We start from the raw sequence: 24,597 nt of genomic DNA on the forward strand, positions 1-24,597 counted from the left end.
CTAAATTGATTTGGCCAGACTTAGTCTTGAAAAATTCGTGCCAATCCAGAGAAAGTCGGAAAGGTGAGATGATATTTTAAAATCGCGTAAAAACTTTACATTTTTAATTTGAACATTTTTGTAGAAGCGTAATTTAAATAAAACAATGGACGGTGGCTTATACGTGAAATGCCAAACGATTTTCACAGATGATGTTCAATTACATTTAATAGTAAGTTTTACGTAAATATTATTTAACTATGATTAAATTGCAGTAGGTAGTTTTGTTTGTAGTTTTATTTATATACAAAAACATTAGTAAACGGGCCGCAAGTGTTACTGGAGACTCAAAATATCAACTTTTTTGAAATGTTATTATGTAAATGCACTTTTTGGCTTTGTAGCACTCTTTTTTTTGCAAAACATATTTTTCTCAAACACGGTGCTCTGGAAGATCTCATTTGTATAATTATATACTCATTGGTATTTATAAAACATTTTCTAGGTTGTATTATTCTTTATTTATGTTATTTAAATTCAGAACCTAAATTTGGTATCGATCAAATGGACATTTTGTCGAATAACTTTTTTCCAGTTTTAATTTCGCAGAATTTATCGAAGAATATATATTAATATATAAAGGTCTGGGGTTAAAAAGGTCTACCACCGATGTATCAAAAACCAGTAAAGTTAAGCATCGTTTAACAACAATATTTGAAAGTAGAGGGAAAAAGATGTATAACCAGCTATAACCTTGATTCTTATGACTTTGCTATCGTGAGATAAACGGTAATCTTTGAAAATCCATAACAGAAGTATTTTCTTCCGTTGGTAGTTTTTTAGCATTAGTTAAAAGTGTAATTATGTTGTAAAATACCTTTAAACTTAAAATAGGACATTAAACCTGTTTGCGTGGCAATTCCAAGTTATTCCGTCTATAGGGTAAAAAGATCTAGATAACAAATTTTTGAAAAACGGCAAAAAAGCACCTTTCTACAATGATTAAGTAGGTGGCAGTTTTGCTAAACATAGTCAGATAATTGTTCGTTTGAAATGTGTTATTTGTTGTGATATAATTGGTTTGATTTTTATAATATGATTAATATTTGCTCAAAGTCAAATGGGATCTTTGTGCCTCGCCCTGCTCTACACATATACTTTTTGTTAATTTTCTTTAATTCATCGAATGTTACTTGAAACTTTCCCAAAAGCAGGTCAAAGAAGAAATACTTAATTTATTTTCTATCTGTCCTCGCAAAAATGTGAAAATTTTGTATAAGCTCAATAGTATTATTTACAATTATACACAAAATCTCGAATCCAAAAAGAATCTGAAAAACTTGAAACGTAATCAATAAGTCGAAAGACCAAAAAATACTTGGATTGGATTATACCATGTTTTCTACAGAAAGTGTATAAAACCAGTTTGATTGTATTGACAAAATATAGACAAACTAATGAGGTTTATTGTTTTTATAATAACTCATTGTGTATAGCATTCAAACAATACATCCTTATACACTAAAAGTATTAATATTTTTGATTCTCTAGAAATTGTTTAGAATATACCTTACTTAGCAAAACAACGTTTGCTGGGTCAGCTAATATAATATAAATATATTATATTATTTTCAATATAATATAAATATAATATAAAGATAATATAATACAAATATATTATTATCAATTTTATGACACCCAAAATCATATTTTGTAATCACAATCCCCTACCCTTTCAGGAACCGCCCTAGCCCTTATTAAGTCAATCTATTTCATAATAACTGCCCTACTCGACATAAAACAAGTAGATGAAGAAGTACTAGGTGTACTAGACCGACGTGTAACCAAAGAATATTGTTCTCATTAACCTTTTATGAACAAATCGACATTAGACGGAGCCATTAAAATGACGCAAAGGCCAAGTAACCTGCAAACGACCTCTTTCTCTCCTTCCGCACTTTGAGGTAACAGTATAATGTTCCGGTAATAAAGGTCAACATTACAGGGGATGATATTAGGGTTGGTACTTGGTAAGTGAATAAGTTAACAAGGTGATAGTAGATTTATGTAATAAATAAATGAAATAAAGTGAATATATTTTTTACCCTTTCCATGATTTCAAATGTCTGAATTTTTTTTCGAAGGCTTTGGAAATTAATGGATTATTAGAATTATTTAGTTCGTAGAAATAGTATAATTTAATAGTAAAGATATATATATATATATATATATATATATATATACACAGGGTGTTTCAAAACTCAACGTCAAGCCAAGAATTGAAAAAGTAGAAAACATGTAGTCCATTTCGTTTGAAAATTTTGAGCATTTAGGTGCGTAGATTATTGCTGAAACTGTGACCATTTGACAGTTATTGTTAAATTTTTATTTTCGTTTATTTAAACTTTAAATCCCTAATTGTAAATAATATTTCTAGAATCACTGTCAAAAATAATGACACAATTAATTGCCCCAAATTTTCTAGAATTAATACAATTTATCAAACTATAAATTTAAAATGTTCAAAAATTTTAAAATTTGCAAGACTTCATTTCTCTAATTTATAAATGAGAAAATCGTTTAACAATTTGGTATTAATAATATAATAATTTACATAAAAATTTAAATTGACTATTCTTAATTCAAAATGTTTTTTTTCCCAAGTGAAATTGTTAGACATTAGTATATGTCAACGTCTTTTCGAATAGGATAAAAATTATTCGACTTTTAGAACTGTAATTTTTTTCAAATTTATAAAAAATGTGATTTTTCCCGTAGGGCAGTTATAGTAATGAGCCGAAAATCGAGAACAAAATTTTTTGCATTTCTCGACGTTTTGAAGGTTTCTGAACATTTTGGCATACCTCATAATCAGAAAAAATGGATGTGTGTGTGTGTGCTTTGTGTGGCCGCATTTTTTTCATTCACGTTTTTGAGCGCACGGATCAACCCATTTAAATGATTCAAAAAACATTCGATTCCTATTGATCGGGAGATGTGCTGAATAGTTTTTGGCAAAGGCAGGTCGAGCAGTTACGGAGATAAAGAGCAAAGATTGCAGAAAATAAAAATCTAGTTTTTGAAAGAACGGAGCATCCGATTTGAATGATCTAAAAAACATCCAATTAATAATGATTGGGAGAAATGGCTATTAGTTTTTGACAAAGGCAGATTCAGCCATTTTGAAGATACAGAGGCAAATGGCAATTTTTGAGAGAAATAAGTGTCCGAATTAATCGATTCAAAAAACTTTTCTGCTGGTGTTGACAAAACAATTGTTTTTGGATTTTTTTTTGTATATCGAAGATAATTCAGATTTCAATTTTAATTATGGCTAAAGTTTTGAAGCTCACTTATATACTTTACATAAATATTTTTGACTTTGTGATTTAGTTTATATAATTCTTATATTTATATAGACATTGTTACAGTATTTATGATAATCTATTCGAAAACATTTAATATTTTTCGATACGGGAAGTTTCAGCAATTTGCCTTAAGGCACGACACGACTAATTTAGTTTTATTTTCAAATTTTAGATGTCCAAATTATTTGACAATTTTTTACTATTAATATAATATTTCAAATATAAATTGAGATTGATGCTATTTTTAATACAAATTAATCTTTTTTTGTGTAATTAACATTTGAATTAGACAAAAATATTTTATACTCTATATTTAGAATTATATAAATATATTAGAATTGTCAGATTTATGACTAACATAATTATTCGACTCTAAATAGTGTTTTCAATATCTTAAGGACATTGTCATTTTTACTTTAAATCTTTATTATTTATAGATTTAAGAATATCAGAATTATTTAATTTTTTTTTCCAATAATATAATAAATCAAATTTAACTTCATATTGAAATAATGTTGAACATTATATATCTTTCTTGAAAAAAATTGACAAATATTCGCTTTTTAGATCTGTCAGTTTTTTTTTTTTTTTAATTTTTAACTATAAATGTAATTTTTTGACTATAAAATGTGGTTTATATGATTTTGACTATAGATTATAATATCAATTAATAGACTATAGATTATAATATCAGGACTTGAATATCAGATTGTGGTTGGGACTTTGTCGTATCCAAATGAACATGGTGAGCAAATAAAATGTTGATTATAAATCATATAATATTATTATTATTATTATCATAATTATTATTATATATATAATTTAGCTATATAACTCATACGATACGTTAATAACTCTGCTTGTTATATATTATGAATAAATAAAAAAATCATATATTTCTAGAAGTTTCCAGTAAACAAAGTTTCCAGTAAACAACGTAACTATCAGAATTACACATTGAACATTCAACTTATTAATATTCTAAAGCATATGTCATTTCCGTGAAGGATTTGTTATTTTTAAGCGACCAAATCGGTTCAGTACACCATTAGTCCGAATGTAAAAAAAAAACTGGTGGTGTATGGCATCGTGCCTTGAGGCAAATTGCTTGAACTTCCCGTATCAAATTGAAATTAAAAAAAACTTAATTATTTCTAATATTTAAAAAAAAATTAAAAATTAAATTTTAAAATTATTTTTGTTTTCTTTCCCAAAAACAATATATTCGTCAACACAAGCAAGTTTTTGTTCGAATATACACTACACTCACGAAATCAACATAATATCTAGATTATTATTCCATAACTAAACATAGTTATTTTTCCTCAGCATATTTTTTTCCTTTATCTTTCGCAATACTGTTCTAAATAAATAATTTCAACTCATTCTCGCTAATGCATTTCGTATAACCGGTGAATGCATTTGACGAACATCTGCCTGGAGCTCCTGCTCCAGAAAATAAATTAAATGAAAAGTTATGATCATCAAACGAAATTAATTATAAGCCAACTCATTCATTATACAAACAAGGAGCAAGAAAAGGGGAATAACAGACAGACAAGCATCAGCCACTTACCTCAACACTTCTCTCTCAGAGAGAGAGAATGCTTCTCGAGTGTATTAATAAAAGGTCCTTCAGATGATGGAATGGTGGATGTGATGAAACATTTTACCATTTTCCACTTTTCCATTTTTCAATTTACAATTTACAATTTTATATTTCCCGCCACGCCGCGAAAATTCTTTCAGAAGTTCGCGCCTTTCACTCATCATTTTGTTCGTTTCTTTATTTTCAAGATTAGTGCAGTAAATGGAGAGGAAAAAAGGGTATAACCTTTGAATTTTTTTACTGTGCTCCGAATTGAATGAAATTTTGGAATTAGGATCAGCTTACCCTCAAGTTCAAAAGTGAAAACAATTCGGGTTGCGCCATCACCCCCCGGGGGGCTGACACCCCTTCTAAATTGTGTAATTACATTTTTTCAAAATAACGTCGGAAATCGATAGAAGAACTAATTATAAGAAAAAAATGTCTTATATAGTTTTTCAGAAAAACTAATACTTTTCAAGTTACTGGCCACTGAAGATTCATATATTTTTGGCGTTTTTCTTCGTTTTTTTGCAAATATCTGCTAAAATATACGTTTTAACGAAAATCATGTAATGAACAAAATAATATCAATAAAAATCTTAATAAATCGGTATTACATAAAGTGTTCTAGGAAAAATATTAAGCAAGATTTGAAAGAGCAAAGTCGTTTTTTATTTCGTTCAAGATTTAATTGTTGTACTTAAAGCCATCTAGTGTCGAGGTTTTACATTTTATGCATTTCGGTGAAATTGGGTTTTATAGTACTCAACATTAGCTTTAAAATGAGTGCTGTTACAAGTTTTTTGCGTGTAAAATGAATGACAATTTTATAAAAACTTTTTTTTCCAATTTTTTTAAAAATCGAACTTATTTTCATTATATCTCAAAAAGAATAAAAGATACGTATAAAAGCATATAAAAATCAAGGGAATCTTTCTGGCTTATTATTGTTTCTTATTATTTTTCTTTCACACAAAAATTGACAGAGTTATGAATGTTTAAAGACTGCGCGGCCGCGCAAATTGGAAAATAAAGTTTTTATAAAATCGTGAGTTTTCTGAAAATAGTTTGTACTAAAGTAGTGAATCTGCTAGAATCCATCAAGATGTCTATAATGAAGTCAATTCTAGATGGAATGTGAATTACTTTGATTCTGGTGGAAATGGCGCTCATTAAACCATATGACTTAAAAGAAAAAAACTTCGTATATGCTTCTTATTTGCATGATAGCTCATTCATTTTACACGCAAAAAACTTGTAACAGCACTCATTTTAAAGCTAATGTTGAGTGCTATAAAACCCAATTTCACCGAAATGCATCAAATGTAAAACCTCGATACTAGATGGCTTTAAATACAACAATTAAATCTTGAACGAAATGAAAAACGACTTTGCTCTTTCAAATCTTGCTTAATATTTTTCCTAGAACACTTTATGTAATACCGATTTATTAAGATTTTTATTGACATTATTTTGTTCATTACATGATTTTCGTTAAAATGTATATTTTAGCAGATATTTGCAAAAAAACGAAGAAAAACGCCAAAAATATATGAATCTTCAGTGGCCAGTAACTTGAAAAGTATTAGTTTTTTTGAAAAACTATATAAGACATTTTTTTCTTATAATTAGTTCTTCTATCGACTTCCGACGTTATTTTGAAAAAATGTAATTACACAATTTAGAAGGGTGTCACCCCCCCGGGAGGTGATGGCGCAACCCGAATTGTTTTCACTTTTAAACTTGAAAGTAAGATGATCCTAATTCCAAAATTTTATTCAATTTGGAGCACAGTAAAAAAATTCAGACCTAAAACGCTCCGTTTACTGCACTAGATGAATTGGATGAGAAATCGAGATACGAGACATTAGCTGTAAAAGGATAGTGGGTTATTATTATACGAGGTTATAAATTAAATTTTGTATATTTTTCTTATTACACTTGTTAGATAATAGATAATCTTGATCGATTGAAAGTTAAAAAATTGTAGTATATACACAAAACTTGTTCCTTTGGTCATCATGCCTTAATGGGTTCTTTTACATTTTGGGTCTTGTTTTTGATATTATTTTTTTAAAAATAAATGAGAAATTGCACCATGATTGCAGTATTGGTTTCCTTACGATTCATTCTTAAAAAGCAGTATAAACAATGAGACCACAATGTAGAAGACCCCCTTAAGATAAATTGTTGGAACTTTCCGTACCGTAACGGAATATTCCAAGAATATTAAATGTTTTTGAATAGATTATTATAAATACTGTAACTTTCATTATTCGTATTTTATATATAATATATAAAAGCTTGTAAAAATATTTATATTTGTATAAATTGAAAGTAACTTTTAAAAGTAATTCATAACTGGTTCAAATAATTTATAAATGGTACAATGGCATCGTGCCTTATATCAAATTGCCGGAACATTGCGTACAGTAATGAAATATTCGAGGAATATGAATTTTTTCAAATTAGATTTAATTTCATAAATATTGTAATTTTTGTTATTGAAATAGGACAAAATATAAGTGTTCATAATAAAAATATGTATTTTTATCTGCATTCATTGAAAGTTACTTTTAAAAGTAATTTATAACAAATGGAATAAAAATTTACAGCACTAACTTTGCACATTGGTAGAGAAAAATGAATAATTTTCATATTTAAAAGTAGGCGCAAAAAATATATTCATATTTTAACATATCGGCTATAAATCTATGCAAATAAAAAAATGGTGAATATAAAATTTAATTATTTTTTGTTTCTATGATGTCTAATTACGGTATGTTACTTTCCATATTGCACTATTCATATTAAAATATTCAACTTCTTTAAAAAACCTGCAATTTAAATAAAATCAATATCGAAACATTTTGTTTAAGTTTTTTACAAACGTTGTTATAATTTTTGTTATTGTTAATTTGTTTATAAACATTTAATAATAGTAATATTGAATTGAAATTGTGTCGACTCATTTTGTTTAAAATTTACTGTTAATTCATTAATAGTTTTAATATAGATAATATACAGTAATGTCACATTTTAGATATTTGAATAAAAAAAATTATTAAACAAAATTATGAATATAACTTACCTTGTCCCTCATGTAGTTAGCAGAAATCTTCATTCCTGTTTCGAAAATTGTTCATTTAAAAATAACTAAAAAGAATAAAATAAAAACAAAATTAGTAAATAATATTGATTAAATAAAAAAATGTATGTTTAAAATTAGATATATATATATATATATATATATATATATATACAAACACTGTAAGCTTCTTTTGTATGTAGGAAAGTATAGTAATTCCATAAACTTTCGTAAGTTAAGTTTTTTATTTTTAAATTTATTATTTTAATATTTTTTTTCAATAATTATTATTTATTTAATATATTAATAAATTTGTTAATGTAACATATCAATGATCCTAGAAGATCAAGTTTTTATCAATTTAAATTAGATGGTTAAGATTTAATCACATGAATTTAAAGTAACATGGGTTTTGAAGAAATTCAAGTCAAACTTAAGAATTGATGTTGATATTCAAATGATAAAATATTTAAACAGTTTTAGTATTTATATTTAATGATGTATAGAAATATTAGTAAGATCATATAAGTAATAGAAAATTCAATTCATTATTTTATATTATATACTACCAGCACTATTTTTTGTTAACCATGCTCTAATTTTAACTGAAAGTTAGGAGATAGATATATGTGTAATTGCTTTTACATTCAACCTAAAAATACTTGATATTTGCTGCCAAATTATATTTTATACATTTAAATCTATTTATAGGAATTTCATTCACGGGGTTTTGAAACAATATATTTCTATTGTTTAAAAGATTTGAGACTGTAATAGTTTTTTTCAAAAAACTCAGGTCAACTAGTAAATCCTTTCTTAGCTGTAAGATCCTTTAAACTTTAATAATGCAATTAAAAAACCATTTGCATTTACCACAACTTAATACAAAACTTTCAAATAATTATTTATTTTAACTAAAATACATATATTAAAACCTCAATTAACCACAAAAACCATCATTTAATTACATGTCATTGCCTCATTGTCAGTCGTCGTCGTATTGGACAAGACGTGAAAATTTTGTCAAGCGTCTAAGTGGCATCTCGTAAGACACTTCATTTCCTTATTCAATATAACTTTTAAAGGAGGACATTCGAATACACATTTATTTTTAAAGAAACGACTTCGACTTGAGCTGCGACTTGGCTTATTTTGCATCTCATCGCTTAATTTGAATTCAGCACGTAACTTCTCAGCCATGTGAAAGGAAATACACTTTGTGTTATTAGTGTCTAATATAATACCGAAAACCGAATACCGAATACCGAAGACGAAAGAAGAAAATCGATCTTTTACACAAACGTGTCAAATAGGAAAAGGAGTTTTCCTGATGCATGGGCTGACGAGGAAAACTTCTATTGATAAAACTCATTAGTTTGTGTTAGTAATTACAAGAATTTATTTTATTTTGCAAATTTTTGAAATATTTAATTTATTGCAGAAATTAGATTTTTTCAATTGAACTAGACACCTATTGCATTGTCAGTATTTAATACTGTATAGAAAAGAAAAATAATCGATCAATGTAATATAATTCATTGTTTACTTCTAGATTTTATATTATAATAATTTTTATTTTGTGATTTTTTTACTAATACTGATACTGATTTTATCAACTTCCCGTAAAGTTTTTTTTTTAAATATTTATTACAACTGTTAAATAATTAACATCTAGCAATAATGATAAATAATAACATAAATTTAAATAAATAAGAATGTAAAGGATAGAATTTACATTAAAATAATATCCGTAGTATGATAATTTAATATAAAATAAAAGCAAATAATAATAAAAATAAAATTAATAAACAATATAAATAAAATTTCTGAATAATAAAATAATACTAGAAAAACAATAAAATATACTTCCCGTACAGTCAAAATTATAATTTTTTACGTATTTTCACGCTTTGAACGTTTATGAACATTTTGACATACATTACAAGAAAAACTGAATGTGTGTTTGTATGCATGTCTGTGTATATGTATGCATACAAATGTGTGTATGTATGTATGATAATTTGGATTTTCAAAATTTTGATTCGGTACAGAAAGTTCCAGCAAGTTGCCTTAGGGCACGATGCCATACACCACTAGTTTTGCTTTAATGCTGAATATACTTGGAATTATCAAGATTGAGTCGAGCTGTTTTTTTAAGACTGATTAAGTTTTTGAATTTATTGTAAAATAGTTAATTTTTAATTTGATTTAATTTGATTTGATTCTTTGCATATGAATACTTTTTTCATATCAGTAATATTCACTATACAGAACTGTTAACATATTGCTCAAATGTTACAAATATGACTGATTCATTAATCTATCAACATAATTTTTGAATTTTTTTTCTAAGTTTTTTTTTTTTAAATTTATTAATACTTCTTTATATCAGTATTATTTACTATGGCTGATTTGTTATTCTATAAGGGTATTTTTGAATGTTTTTTTTTAAGGTTTTTTTTAGTTTATGACTTGAGATTAATAAATTTTACAGTAATTTAATACTTTTATTATTCAAATATAAATATTAATTGAATTATCAATGTCTATTACTATATCAAAGAGAGAGAAAATCCATTTTCTAAATAAACAAGAATAATAAAAAATAATTTTTGTGATTCACAAAAATTTATTTTTTTATAATAGATTTCATATAGAATGTAAAATTGTTGGGTTTTCTAATGAATGTATCTGTATAAAAATTAGATATTCTATTAAATGTATCTGTGAATGTTTTTTAATATTATTATTAATATAATTTATCAAAAATGATTGAGTTTCACTTAAGATTTTTAATTTTTTTGTAGAAATTTGAATTTTTATTTTTATTTGATTATTCTATTATAAACGCAATTGACTTTTTAGTGTTTTTCGTGAATATCGAACTTTAATTTTTAAAAATTATATCTTATAATACTAAAACTTTAACCATTAATTAACCACATTCAAATAAAATATGAATTTATGAGTAATATATACTATAAAGCCGGTGAAAAAATATGAAATTTATATAAATTTGTATAAGAATAAAGGAATTTATAGAATTTAGAATGGAACACTTATGTTAGTAATTATAAAAAAATATAACTTCCACTACCAACATTTCTAGTAGACCTAAGAGTTAAATAAAAATACATCTAAACCCCATTTTTTCTTAAGAAATAGCACAATATATTTCGTTCATATGTATACAATATTGTTTTTTGTTTTTCAAGACCATTCGACTAGTTGCATATTAGAAATGTTCATAAATAATAAATATTAATTATCAATATTCATCAAACAACATAATATTGAGATATATAAAAATTCTTGTAAATAAATTTAGTAAAAACTGATTTATAAATATAAAAGATACTCAAAAATTTCAATATATACTGTTATTGTCTACTGCACTTGGTTATACAAAAATTCTCGATAATTTAATTTTAAGCGAGTCCAAGTGAAAACTCGAAAAATCAGTATATTCATTAGCAAATTTTAAATACAATTAATTTAATAAATTAATAAAAAGTATCTTAGAACATTTCTCATATGCATTTCTTGGGTTCTCGAATAACAATCATGATAATGTCAACTACTAGATAATTATATATAAATATGTACATATATAAATTCTCTATATATTTTATCGCGCACAAACAACTGTATTAGAATAAATATTTGCTACACCCAGAACACTCACAAATCACCCAAATTTGGAATAAAAAATTAAATTCAAAAAATTTTTACCAGAATGGTGTTAATTTACTGAAAATAATAAACTATTTGTTTTATTTGAATTTTAAATTTTTATGAAAATTTTGGGCTGAAATTTGTAATAGCAAGAAGTAAACTATCAACATTGGCAAAATTAATAAAAAGATACTCCGAGTTTAAAAAACAAAGTAAAAAATTTAATTTATAACAAAATTTTTGTGCCATAAATCAAAGAACAAATAGTATAAAATTCAAAAAAATATGAGTTTAGTATTAGAATATTGAAATAAAAAATTAAGAAATATTTTTAATAATTGTGTCAACAAACTAAAAATATTTTGTATGTAGTGATTTCTTTGTAAATTTTCTTTTATATATTTGTAATTATTTTGTCTAAACTTTAGGCGCTCGAAAAACAAGTTCAGTAAAGAAACACCTTTATAAAATTGTTAGTATATTAATTATATAATAGTAAAAGAGCCAGTAGGAGTTAAACCTTCACCAAATTTTTATAAATACCTTCAAATATCAATGAAATCCTAGATTTGTCCTAAAAACCTGGACAAAATAAATTTTACTACTAGCCCTTTTCGTCGAAGCACTTTTGTATCTACAAAAATAGCAAACAAATTTTATATATATTTTTATATCAATTACCAACAAATTATATACTAAAATATTCATTCAACAAAACATATTGATTTATTATATAACTTAATTTGATTATATCAATTCTCTTCTAATAAATCAAATCGTGCTCGCAATAAATCTATTTGAAATCCCAACATTTACAAATTAACAGACTATTATCCTCCAAATAGAAGCTCCCAAATAAATTGAGCTTAATATATAATATAATTTAATTATATTCTATTCGTTTTATTTTATATATATATATATATACACACATTGTCTGTAACATTCAAATATAGACATTTTTGTTTCAAATTTAAAGCTTAGACTCAATAGCTGTTTTACATATGTGACAAAGGACATTTTTTTTGGATATTATAGCTCTAATTTAAATTAGACCAAAATTTTTCTTTATAAATATTAGGATTTAAATCTAAATTAACACAAAAATTTTCAAAATAGCGGAGAAAATGACCAATAGCATATTTGACACCCAAATTCGAAAAAAAATTAACCATAAGGAATATTTTTTAATTAATTTAATTTGATTTTAATTAATATGAAACATTTTTGAAATAACGAAAGAAATGACTAATAGCATATTTGATTTCCAAATTTTTATTTGAATGTAAATTTGAAAAAAATTTTGATTTAATTTAAAATCAAACTTAAATACCTAAAAATATTTCTTAGTGTGAAATTTTTCTCAAATTAGAATTCAAATCAAAATTTGGGTATCAAATTTGCTATTAGTCATTTTTTTCGTTATTTTAAAAAATTATGTTCTAGTTTAAAATCAAACTAAAATATCTAAAAAATATATTCTAAGTTGGTTGATTTTGTAATAGTAATTTGTACAAAAAAATTTATAACTTTTAGAGGTATTTTGTCAAAAATATAAAAAATTGTTAATTATAGAAAATAAGCAATTCTTTGAAGAAATAAATAAACAACAAAATTTTTAGAACAAAATAAATGACATTAAAAAATTTTTAATGTCTTAATTTTAAATTAGGAAATTCACAAAAAGGAAGAAATTGATGCCCTTAAATTGGTTGATTTTGATTTTTTTCTTGTCAATATGTTTAAAAATTTACATTAATGTCGAAAAGATTTTTGCTAAATAAACTAGGAATTTGGTAAATATATATAAAATGAATTTTTTGAAGTTCTGAGGGTGAAAAAAAAATTAATTGGTTAAATTTCAGATATCGACAAGCAAATAAAAATATTTTAAGTTCGAAATAGAGAAAATTACTAAATTAAGAATATTTAAAATATTGATTTATAGCAACCTCATATTTTTCTATCAAAGTGTATTTTACTTCTTATATTTTTAAAAATGTGTAATATGATATTATTTACTTTCATAAAAATTATAAAATATTAGATTTCAGAAAAAAATAATAAAGAACTGTGATAAATAAAAATTAATTTTTAAAAAGCCTAATATAATAACGAATTAAACTTGATAAATTGTAATATATTAAATTTAATTATTAAATTTTTAAAATATATTATTTTTTCCAGTTATCATCGTAATTATAGATTAAAAAAAATTGAGTCAGTTAATTACTAAACAAAGAAATAATTCGAATTCAAAGTCTAAAATAATTGAGATAAAATCATTCAAGAACTAAATGGATTTTTAACCATGAAACAAATTTTTTTATATTTAATGATATTCCCTTTTTCCGATTATAGAACAGTGTTTAAAAATGATTTATACTAAAAAATTCTCAGTATTTTGTCCAAAATTAGTCAAAAAAAAGAAAAATTTACATATCACCAAACTAATTTTTTCGTCGTGTGTCACATATTTATTTTTAATTTAATTATTTAAAGCTTTCCGACAAAGCTATTATTTCCGAATTATTTAATAATAAGTTAGGCAAAAAGTTTCGAACAATTTATAAAAAAATATTATTGTAATAAAAATGACGTGGCATTTTCACGATAATAAAATATAATTTAATTATGAAAATAAAACTGTGTTAATAAAATATAAATACTACAGTATACCTACTAATTTTCAAGTGAATATTCTTTGGTCATTTTTTGGATCAAAATATTTTTTTAAATTGTTCAAATCTTTTTGCCTTGCATATATTATAAAATCAAAACCCAAATGCATATCAAAAGCTTCAAACATTCAACTACTTCAATGTATTTTTATCATTATGATATGAACGATATAAAATACTTTTAAAAGTGTATGATACAATATATAATGCATCTTAAATACACCTCTTAATATTAACAATCTTATTTATTTATAATTATATCTTATTAGCATATATGTATATATTTTATCGTTATTATATATTGAATTATATGTACAAGTTATTGGCATACTTTTAAAATGCTATATTTTTTACAAGACATTTGGCACAATATAATAATATCTATAGTAGGTAATTTTTAATATTAATATAATTATGAGGGATAATTATATTAATATTAAATGGCATTAGGACTATGTTTAATGTATTATTGGAATATACACGTATGGCAAAAATAATAATTTTATACCAAAAAATAAAGTTATATGTTAGTAAGATAAACCATTCGTGGTCAGTGATCAAACATAATACCTCAAGTATTTAATATTAAAAAAAAAAAATCATCGCTCTTGTTGTAAAAAAATCTGTAATTTCAAATTGAAAAATTTAATATATTTTCACCATTAATATTGGTATTTATTTATACGCCCCCATTTAAAAAAATGTCAATTAAGTTGCTCACTATTACCAGTTTCTAATAGAAGTAGCAGAGTCTAAATATTTTATAAAGTCGTAGTAAATTTATGGATTTTCTTCTCCAGTCTGTTGCCTGATTTTAATACAGGCAATTCATTTTAGGAGTCTTATATATAGCATCTGTCGAACGTTATTTAATTAATATGCTATTTATCTGATGTCAATTGACTCGATTAAGTTTCACTTCGATTGGCTAGACTTTTAAAATAAATTATACGCGGAGAATAAAGTTAAAGGAGAAGTGGTGATTAATTTTTAGCAAAGGCAGGTCCAGCAATTTGGAAAATACAGAACTAAATCTACAAAAGCGGCAGTTTTTGAGAGAACTAATAATCCGATTTGAATGATTCAGAAAAACTTTCTGCTTGTGTTGACAAACCAATTGCTTTTGAAATATTTTAGTATTTTTTTCAAAAATCTTTTTTTTTTGTATTACGAAAATAATTCTGATTTTAACTTTAACCCTGTGTAAAGTTCTGAAGCTTACTTAGTTACTTTAAATAAATAATTTCAACTTTGCAAGTCATTTTATATAATCCTTATAAATATTACACAATGTATGCAGTATCTATAATAATCTATTTGAAAACATTCAGTATTCCTCGAACATTTCGTTACGGTACGGGAAGTTCCAGCAATTTGCCTTAAGGCACGATGCCATACGCAACTAATATTATCAAGTATTACCTACATTTTGCTATATTGCAAATATGCTGTACAAGTAAATAATTTTCCTATGCAACAAATTTTATAATTAATATTAAGTGCTAAGTTCAGAATTATGTTATGATCGATATTGGGGATGCTGCTTTATCACCTATGGATGTATGAGCTCTTCTTCTTCTTGGGTGTATATATATATATATATACTGATATGTATATATGTATATATATACAATATATAGTTATATATCCGCCAAGGATTGTCGTAATCCCGTTGCCATGCAATTAGCACTTAATCAGCTTACGGCACGAGTGTTTTCATTATACTGCGAAAATTAATTGTAATTCCTCGCGGACTCTTATACTACATCGAATACATCGACTACATCGAAACGAACACGAAATCTAAGAAGAAGAACAAGAACAAGAACTAAAATCTCTTATCAGGTGAAAATTTCAAAAAACTAAAAAAAATAGTTAAGATCGATTTATGCCAGATCGATTGATCTCTACAAGGAATTTTGATTTAAAATTTTACTCGAGCTAGTCGTGCCCAGTTTCGGTTTTGAAAATCCCATCAGTCGGCTTGACAACAAGCAGTAGTACAATCAGATTTTTCTTAAGATTATTGATCAGATCGATCGATAACTACATAGTATAAATAAGGAATTTTGAATCAATTTTCAACTGAAAATACCACAAAAAATTACCAGGTCACCCAAACAAATATTTAAAAGAATTAAACAAGGGATCTCCTACTCGAAGATTGAAAAATAAGTGGCCATACAATCTTAAATAAAATGTCAAAAAATAAAAAATAGAGATATCTCATAAGAGATAATCTTTTAAATGCATTTACACCCGGCATATTGTCTTAAAAAATGTATATTATTTTGATAGGCAATAAATCTATGCAAATACATATATATTTTTTAAATTTTCTACTTGCAATGGTCAAGATAAGAACTTGTTCTAGTCTCAATAATTTCCGGCTTTGATAATCAACCCGGGCCAGCTTGATATCAAGCAGTAGTGAGATGATATTGAGATTATAGATCTAAGATATAAAAACAAATGAAAATAGCCATTTGGAAGTATTGCAGCAAATAAAGCTCATCAGAATTAGATAAACTAGTGGTGCATGGCATTGCGCATTAAATCAATTTGCTAGAACTTGCCGTACCAGAATTAAATATTCGAGCAAATGATTAATTATCATTAAATATTGATCAATGATTAATAACAGATGTTTTAGAAATTTCCAAAGAGATAATTATAATTACTATATATTCATTTGATAATATAATATACAGTGACGATAGTATCGCTCAAAACACTTAAAAATGTTTACATTAAGAAGAGATGCCGAATGAATACATCTTAGAATAGATTATATATCTTACGATTACAATAACGCATATGAAATATATACAATTTGAAACTTAATTGTACATTTAAAATTTATATTTAAAATTTAAAACTTTACATACTTTTGAACATTTAAAAAAGCAGATATTCTGAAAATGTTGACATTTGTTTGAACCGTGTAAGTAGACTTCAAAAATTAAAAATCTCAGTACGGAATTCATAGAAATTGTAACAATATCAGTACTCATGTATAAAATATCTGATAATTTAATGGACATATGTCAAATGATTATTTTAGACTGCCAAATATGTTTTTTTTACAATTTTTTCATTTTATTTAAAATAAACAAAAAGCAAATAAACCCGAAAATCAATCTCTTATCTTTGTGATTATATATATTTGTTATTATACCTCTTATAAATTTGTAGTTTTAACAGTAATACGTAATATTACTGAAATATATTGGCCTTCTTATTCAAAATTTAGTTCAGGGCAAATGAACTTTAAGGGATTTTTAATAAGAATTGTAATAACTAAAAAAATAAAAAAATATGTTGAAATATCTTTGACAGACTTTCTATAAAAATCATGTTAATATCAAAGAAAGCTGATTAGGTTTATAGCACAAACAAAAAATGTATACAATAACGTATTTTCAAAACTTAGGCAGATTTCACTTTGCTTAGAGAATAATCATATAACTATCATTGTAGAATGTTTAATCACTGACCAGTTTTTAAAAAACAAACGTCATAAATATAGTTGTTTTTATAACTGTAAAATCTTAACATAACGTGCTGAATTTCAAAACTAAAAACGGTAAAATAATTTATCAATTTTTGTTCTCAAATAGCGTGTGACAATTACAAATTAATTATATACAGGCGCACACAACATTATACTAAGTTTGATACACTTATAAATGTAGATAGTTAAAACTATATTATTTACATATAAATATCAATATCATAATTTTCTATCATCATTTATATCTACTATACCACTCACCGCGTTACATATCTTACATCTCCATGGTTTCTTACAAAGACCAAAATCGAGGATACCATCAGAATCAGAAATTTGTGTATCGTTCTGATTGAAATGGATGTGGAATCATTAGATGTGCCTTCTGGACCTCCATGGGACCCCTGTTCTCTAAGGGGTCCTTGGTACCCACTATATAAACGGTTTTCGGATTGGCCTTCGTCTTCTTCATTTGAATTTTGGTCGGAGCTGGAATCTGTTTCTAGGTCGAGGCGGTCCAGGGCGCTTTTGGCTCTGTAGGGTAGTTCCATTTCTGGAAAAATAAAAAAAATACATGGGTTATAAAATATCCAATAAAACATATTTTAAGGGGGTTGTTCGTTTTTTTTTTCGATTTTGAGATTTTTTGATATTATAAAAGCTAAAAACCTTAGAATTATTTAAAAAAAAATCATCTCAATATCTATTATTTTGACGAAGTTATAGATTTAAATATCTCTATACGTATGATCCTCTGAAAACGTTTTTTTTATCGCTCTGCGAGCTATTGTATGCCAGCTGCTCTCATTTGCATTATAAAACGTCATGCACATGACCTTTTTAATGTGTCAGCATCTTTGAACACCACGGTATATTTCGTACATTAAATTAAATCGGGTATTTAGTACATTATATTAAAAACTTTAAATACGTTTTTCTCAAATTGACTTTTTTCAATACGGTGCCACAAATTAAAAAAAAAACTACAAGTCGGATCGACTTGCATTTTTTTTTAATTTGTTCACCACTGCAATACCTAGTCCCCCTACCTCAAACAACTTGATAACATTACGCAAAAAAAATTTGCGAAGCTTCTCGTCCCAAAAAAGGCCCTTTTTAACACTTTTTTTTAAATAGCTGCCATTTTTTTCCTTCTTGCTTTTTTTCTTTCATTTTGGTAGGGGGGCTGGATTCAAACTTCTTCTTCAACGTAGTTTCTTTTTTTTTTTGTTTCAGGCGATGCGCAACGGATTTATCTGTGGCACCGCAAAAGAGATCGATTTTGCAAGGCCGACTTTGGCGCTCCCTGGTTGAAAAATGACGGCGACAAAAAAAATTCTTAATATTCTATGATTTTGTAATTTTTGTTTAAAAAAAACCGCATGTCTCTATGATAAACACATTTCGAGAAAAATAAAAACAAATACCTTGAATTTTTTGTAACAAAAAAAAGAACAACCCCCTTAATGAAGTTTTATTACGGATAATATATTTTCTTCACGATGCGTTAAGAAGACAGAACTATTTTATTATAAATAAGTTAGTTTGGCAAGAGAGAACGACGTAGCTGCAACTACAATTTCGCTCTTTATGAGTTTATGTAAAGTAACGGCATAACGGCAGCGTCAGATAAATAATTACGCTAATGCCTGCCAACTATCCTCGTAATTGAACTTACAAGAGTTAACGGAGATGTTTACTTATGTACATTCCGGTGTTTATTCGGAGTAAATTTTGTTATGAAAAATAAAATAAAATCGTGAATAATATATGATTTTGAAAAATTATAATCAAATGCTAAGATAACTTCCCGTAGGGTAGTTATAGTAATGTGCCGAAAATCGAAAATAAATTTTTTTGCATATCTTCACGTTTTGAAGGTTTCTGAACATTCTGGCATACCTCAGAAAAAAATGATGTGTGTGTGTGTGTTTTGTATGTCCGCATTTTTTCGTCCACGTTTTCGGGCGTACGGATCAACCGTTTTGAATGGTTTAAAAGACATTCGATCCCTATTGATGTGGGAGATGTGCTGATTAGTTTTTGGCAAAGGCAAGTCCAGCCGTTACGGAGATACGGAGCACAGAGTGCAGAAAATACAAATCGGGTTTTTGAAGAAACGGAGTATCGGATTTGAATGATCCAAAAAACATTTAATTTGTAATGATTGGGAGGTGATTAGTTTTTGGCAAAGACAGGTCCCGCCATTTCGAAGATACAGAGCTAAATGTGCAAAAAACAGCAGTTTTTGAGTGAACTAAGCGTCCGATTTAAATGATCTAAAAAACTTTCTGCTTGTATTGACAAAACAATTGCTTTTGAAGATAAAAAATTATTACATTTTTTTTTATTTTCCATAAAATATTTTTGTAATTTTGGATTAAAAATTCAAAAAATTACCCAGGCTAAGCACAGTCTAAGCGCCACTCTGATACAAATGTATACCCAAGTGCGTTTAGACTGTTTATGCACTGGAGCACTTATCCAATTTTGTGAAAACTATTGAAAAATGTGAAAATGCCGCCAAGCTAAGCACAGTATAGGTGCAAATGTCGCACAGAATTATTTCAATTTTGTGTAAATTAGGCAACTATTTTTTTTTTTGAAATTGAATTCGAAATGAAATAACGATACTTTCTAAATTGATTCATGATTTACATTTGATTTGCTCAGATATAACAAGTTAGCAAAAATAATGAAAGTTGCAGTATTTGTAATAATATATTTGAAAACGTTTAAAATTTCTCGAATATTTCATTACGGTACGGGAAGTTCCAGAAATTTGTCTTAAGGCACGATGCCATAAACCACTAGTTTAGTTTAAGATTGAACATGAAAAAATATCTTGCGATGGTCATACTTTACGATGTAATGAACTTCATATAGATTTTTTTTTACTTTAATACAGATTTTAGTTTTTTAAGGTCTTTAAATTAGTATAATAAAAATTTCGTAGATTTTCGATTTAAAACTTGAGTTTGGTGAATCCTTATATCAAGCCTAAGTGTTATGAATTCCTACTTTAAAATAACTAGAAATGGAAGTGCAAATAAGCTTTCAAGTACAGAATAAGATCAATATGTTAAATAAAATAAAATATAAAGTATGTAAAATCAATATAATGCAGAATAATTAGAAAATAAAGGTATGCCTAATATAAAATGAATTTTCAAAAAACGCTGCAAAATATCAAATTAAATTTAATAAAATATAAAACTATAAAAATAAAAAAATATTAATATATTGGTGATGGTAGTTTCAAATAAATTAATAATATTTAACAAAATGGTTTACTGATTCTTTACTTCATTGAAAAGTATGATTAGTTCATAAACACTTTGTAAAATTGGAAAAAAAATTACAGTTTTCAACTAATTGCTAGTGTTAAGATGACATCAGCTATGTATTACAAAAGTAAGTTTTTTATTATCTTTTGAAATGCATTATTGAATAAGTTTGTTCATATACTAGGCAATAAAACAAAAAAATTTAGTATTGCACATTTTTGAGTTCAAATTTATTTTCGTATTATTATAAAATGAACTAATACAGATTACTTCAAGGAATTAATTTAAGAATTTTCTTAAACTATTGTTATTTAGTCTTTTTTTATTTGTAGAGGGATAAGTGACATTGCTCATTTCCAAACCAATTTTTACTGATATTTATGAAAAAATCAGAATACGGTACGTTTTTTCTAAAATTGTTTCTATAATTTTCTATATTAAAGATTTTAGAAATATCCTTTGTTTAAAATTGTTTGAAAATCTAGAAAGTTGTAGTTTGTATCCTGAATCTTAATTTAACTTTTAATATTTGAGGACAAGTTTGCTTAAGATCATTCTACTCTTTTATTCGGATATGACTGGTTTCTAAATACTTTTCTAAAATTGTAAATAAAAATTCTACAGATATCAAAATATCATCCCTTAAAAATCCTGAATAACAAAAAGTTAAATACAATAGGTTTTTATAGAAATTACGAGTATACTTTATATACAAAAAATATTTAAGAAACATTTTATATCAAAATTTATTATAAATGAATACTTTTTATACATTGCCAGAAATAATTGATTGATTGTTTAGGAATTATAATTAAAAATATGATGCAAACATAAAAATTGTGGAAAGTCTTATGAATACAAAACGTGAGTAAAGTTTCTATATTTTGTAGGAAACTATATATTTACTCTTATAGGGTGATGAACATAATATAAGTAATTTTATAGATTTCATAATAATATATGAATGAAACAAAAATTATAAAAATTAAAAGAAATATTCAGAATTTAATGACCATGTTACGACTAATTTCCACTCGCGAATTTCGAGATCTATATGAATTTTGCCGCCGGCGGCATCCGAGTCGAAAGGGTTAAAGATTATTTTAAGTTAAGTTTCTTATGGATAGTTTTACTATTTTTGTTCATTTCTAGTATTAGTATTATTAATGTCTTACCGTATAATCTGATGTTGCCTTCAGCATCTCCAATGGAATTTTTGGATATGCACTTGTATCCTCCAAGATCAGTTTTGTGAAACTTCTTGATTACCAATTTCATTTGAACACTATAGTAGGTACCACTACTTTCGCTCATCAAGTATTTGTCATTGGTAATTATCATCTCACCTGAAACAAGAGGAAAAAAAATAAAATTATAACTATTGGCATTGTATAATATTTATAAATATCTTCATAAATCTTCTAAAAATCATTCATTACAACAGTCTATGGATCTGCTGTCCATCGACCTTTTTTACAAGAATATTGTTCTGAAACTGCATTAAACCTCTAAAATATACTTTGCAATTTCCACTTAGCTCCCACTAACTTAATTCAATTTAACAATAATATAATTACTACCTTCTGGCGAGTTTTCAATATAAAAAAACAGTCTAAGAGATACGTATCTCTGTCTTTTGAACGAAGTCTGTCTGACTGCAAAAAACTTTTCTTTTGATTGCTTTAACGTATAAAAGAAATAAAAAAGTTTGTTTTATCTATCATCGTCATCTTACGTACAAATCGGCGGAGAAAGTTTTCTCTTTTTTTTCGTTCTCATAGAAATCGTTACGGTTTTCTTAATTTCGCTTATATTGAATCTGACTTCAGTTTTATTATAGAAGAAAAATGTACAATTGGAGATAATAATTGAGAGATCACAATTCTTTATTGTAATAAAATAGTTTAAAAGACATGAAATGTTTATTTGTATATTAAACTAGATGATCGAACAGACGTTGTCCTGTACCCATGTCTACAATTTTTTTAATATAATATACTAATATTTACTTTTTACCTAAAAATAATAATTATTGCTTTTTAAATTACTTTTCACGCCAAAATGCATATACATTCATAATATGAGCGATGTTAAATGTAGAACTGTTTTAAATGAAAGGATGAGTCTCAATTCCCACACTATATTGGAAATTGAAGTCTTTTTAAACGGTATAACATAACCATAACCATAACATAACACTGGTACTTCATGTCGGATTAAATTAATTTTAATATTTTATTATTTAAGATATCCAAAATTGCATCTTAAACTTTCCTAATCGATATCATGAGGGCCGAATTGTATATATTCATCTTTACTTTACCATAGTTGTTATAAATTGAAATTTTTACGAATTTCAATAATATTTTGGAAAGGTTTAGTAAAAGATGCAAAGAAATTAGAAATTATATATGAAAAAAACTAAAAATTTAATATCCGAATCTTGTGTTGGCGCCCCTAAGGCGTGCGCTCTTATTTTTCGCAAGCATCGCATTAAAGGTGCCTAAACCAGCCCTGATTAATACTTAATTCATATTTTAAGTGAATTAATTTGTCATATCCTGTTCATATTGTATCACTCAATCTGCCATACATATACTGATGTTTTATATTGCTTTTTTAGCAATAAATAGTAAACATTTAATTTTTCTTATTCATAATCATAAATTTATTATTATATTTAATATTGTCTAGTTCATAAGTAAATTGAAATTTTTGGCAGATGATAATTTTCATTTGTTGTCAATGTAACAGTGACATGTCGTTTTTTTGCATGTTTTTTTATTTATTCTCTGCAATATTGCACATACATCCAGTACTTATAATCACATATATCCTAAATAATATCCTTAACAAACCTTCAGAAAGATTTATCAAAATCCGAATAATCGTTTAGAGGAGTATACAGCGAGTGCTTGTAATTTAATATAAACTTTAATAGCAATAAAGCTCAAATTAATTCTACGTTTAGTTAGAAAACGTTTGTATGTGAAAAAGAATAGGGCTGTTTTTAGGGTTTTCCCAGGCAACTGTTCGATTTTTTCCCGCCGTAAGAACCATCCTTGAACTTTAATGAACATTTTAAAAAAAATTGGACAAATTGGTCGAGGCGTTGTTGAGTTATGCGCTTTCCAACACATTTTGCGATTCATTTTTAAATATAAGATTTGATAAAGAAAAGTTAATAAATTATTATCTCGGTTATTTCTTGAAAGTGCTTTAAAGTAAGTTTTTTCCCAAACTTTCTGGGTCCGTCAACTTTTGGCACAGTAAGTTATATCATTGAATAAGTGTGTAAGTATAAGGAAATGGTGGTTCGAGTGTTACAAATTTCTCCTTCTAGAGTAATATTAGGTGCAATAAAATGGGTTATGCGTTCTGGCATACACTAGATCATATCTGCAGAACGTGACTCGA

At 26.0% G+C, this 24,597-nt stretch overlaps 1 protein-coding gene across 1 annotated transcript; it reads right to left on the reverse strand.

Moving 5' to 3' along the window:
- Positions 1-18,153: 18,153 nt before the first annotated feature.
- On the reverse strand, positions 18,154-23,152 carry LOC113367600. Its single transcript, XM_026609194.1, has 3 exons — positions 23,149-23,152; positions 22,356-22,526; positions 18,154-18,446 (listed from the first exon to the last, which is right to left on the reverse strand). The coding sequence occupies exons 1-3, from the start codon at positions 23,150-23,152 to the stop codon at positions 18,154-18,156; spliced, it is 468 nt and encodes a 155-aa protein (XP_026464979.1).
- Between the last annotated feature and the right edge of the window lie 1,445 nt (positions 23,153-24,597).

This window comes from Ctenocephalides felis, unplaced genomic scaffold (assembly GCF_003426905.1).
Source record: "Ctenocephalides felis isolate EL2017-DRISC unplaced genomic scaffold, ASM342690v1 CF-g0.4_SCAFFOLD_01170, whole genome shotgun sequence".
In the NCBI taxonomy this organism is placed as follows: domain Eukaryota; kingdom Metazoa; phylum Arthropoda; class Insecta; order Siphonaptera; family Pulicidae; genus Ctenocephalides; species Ctenocephalides felis.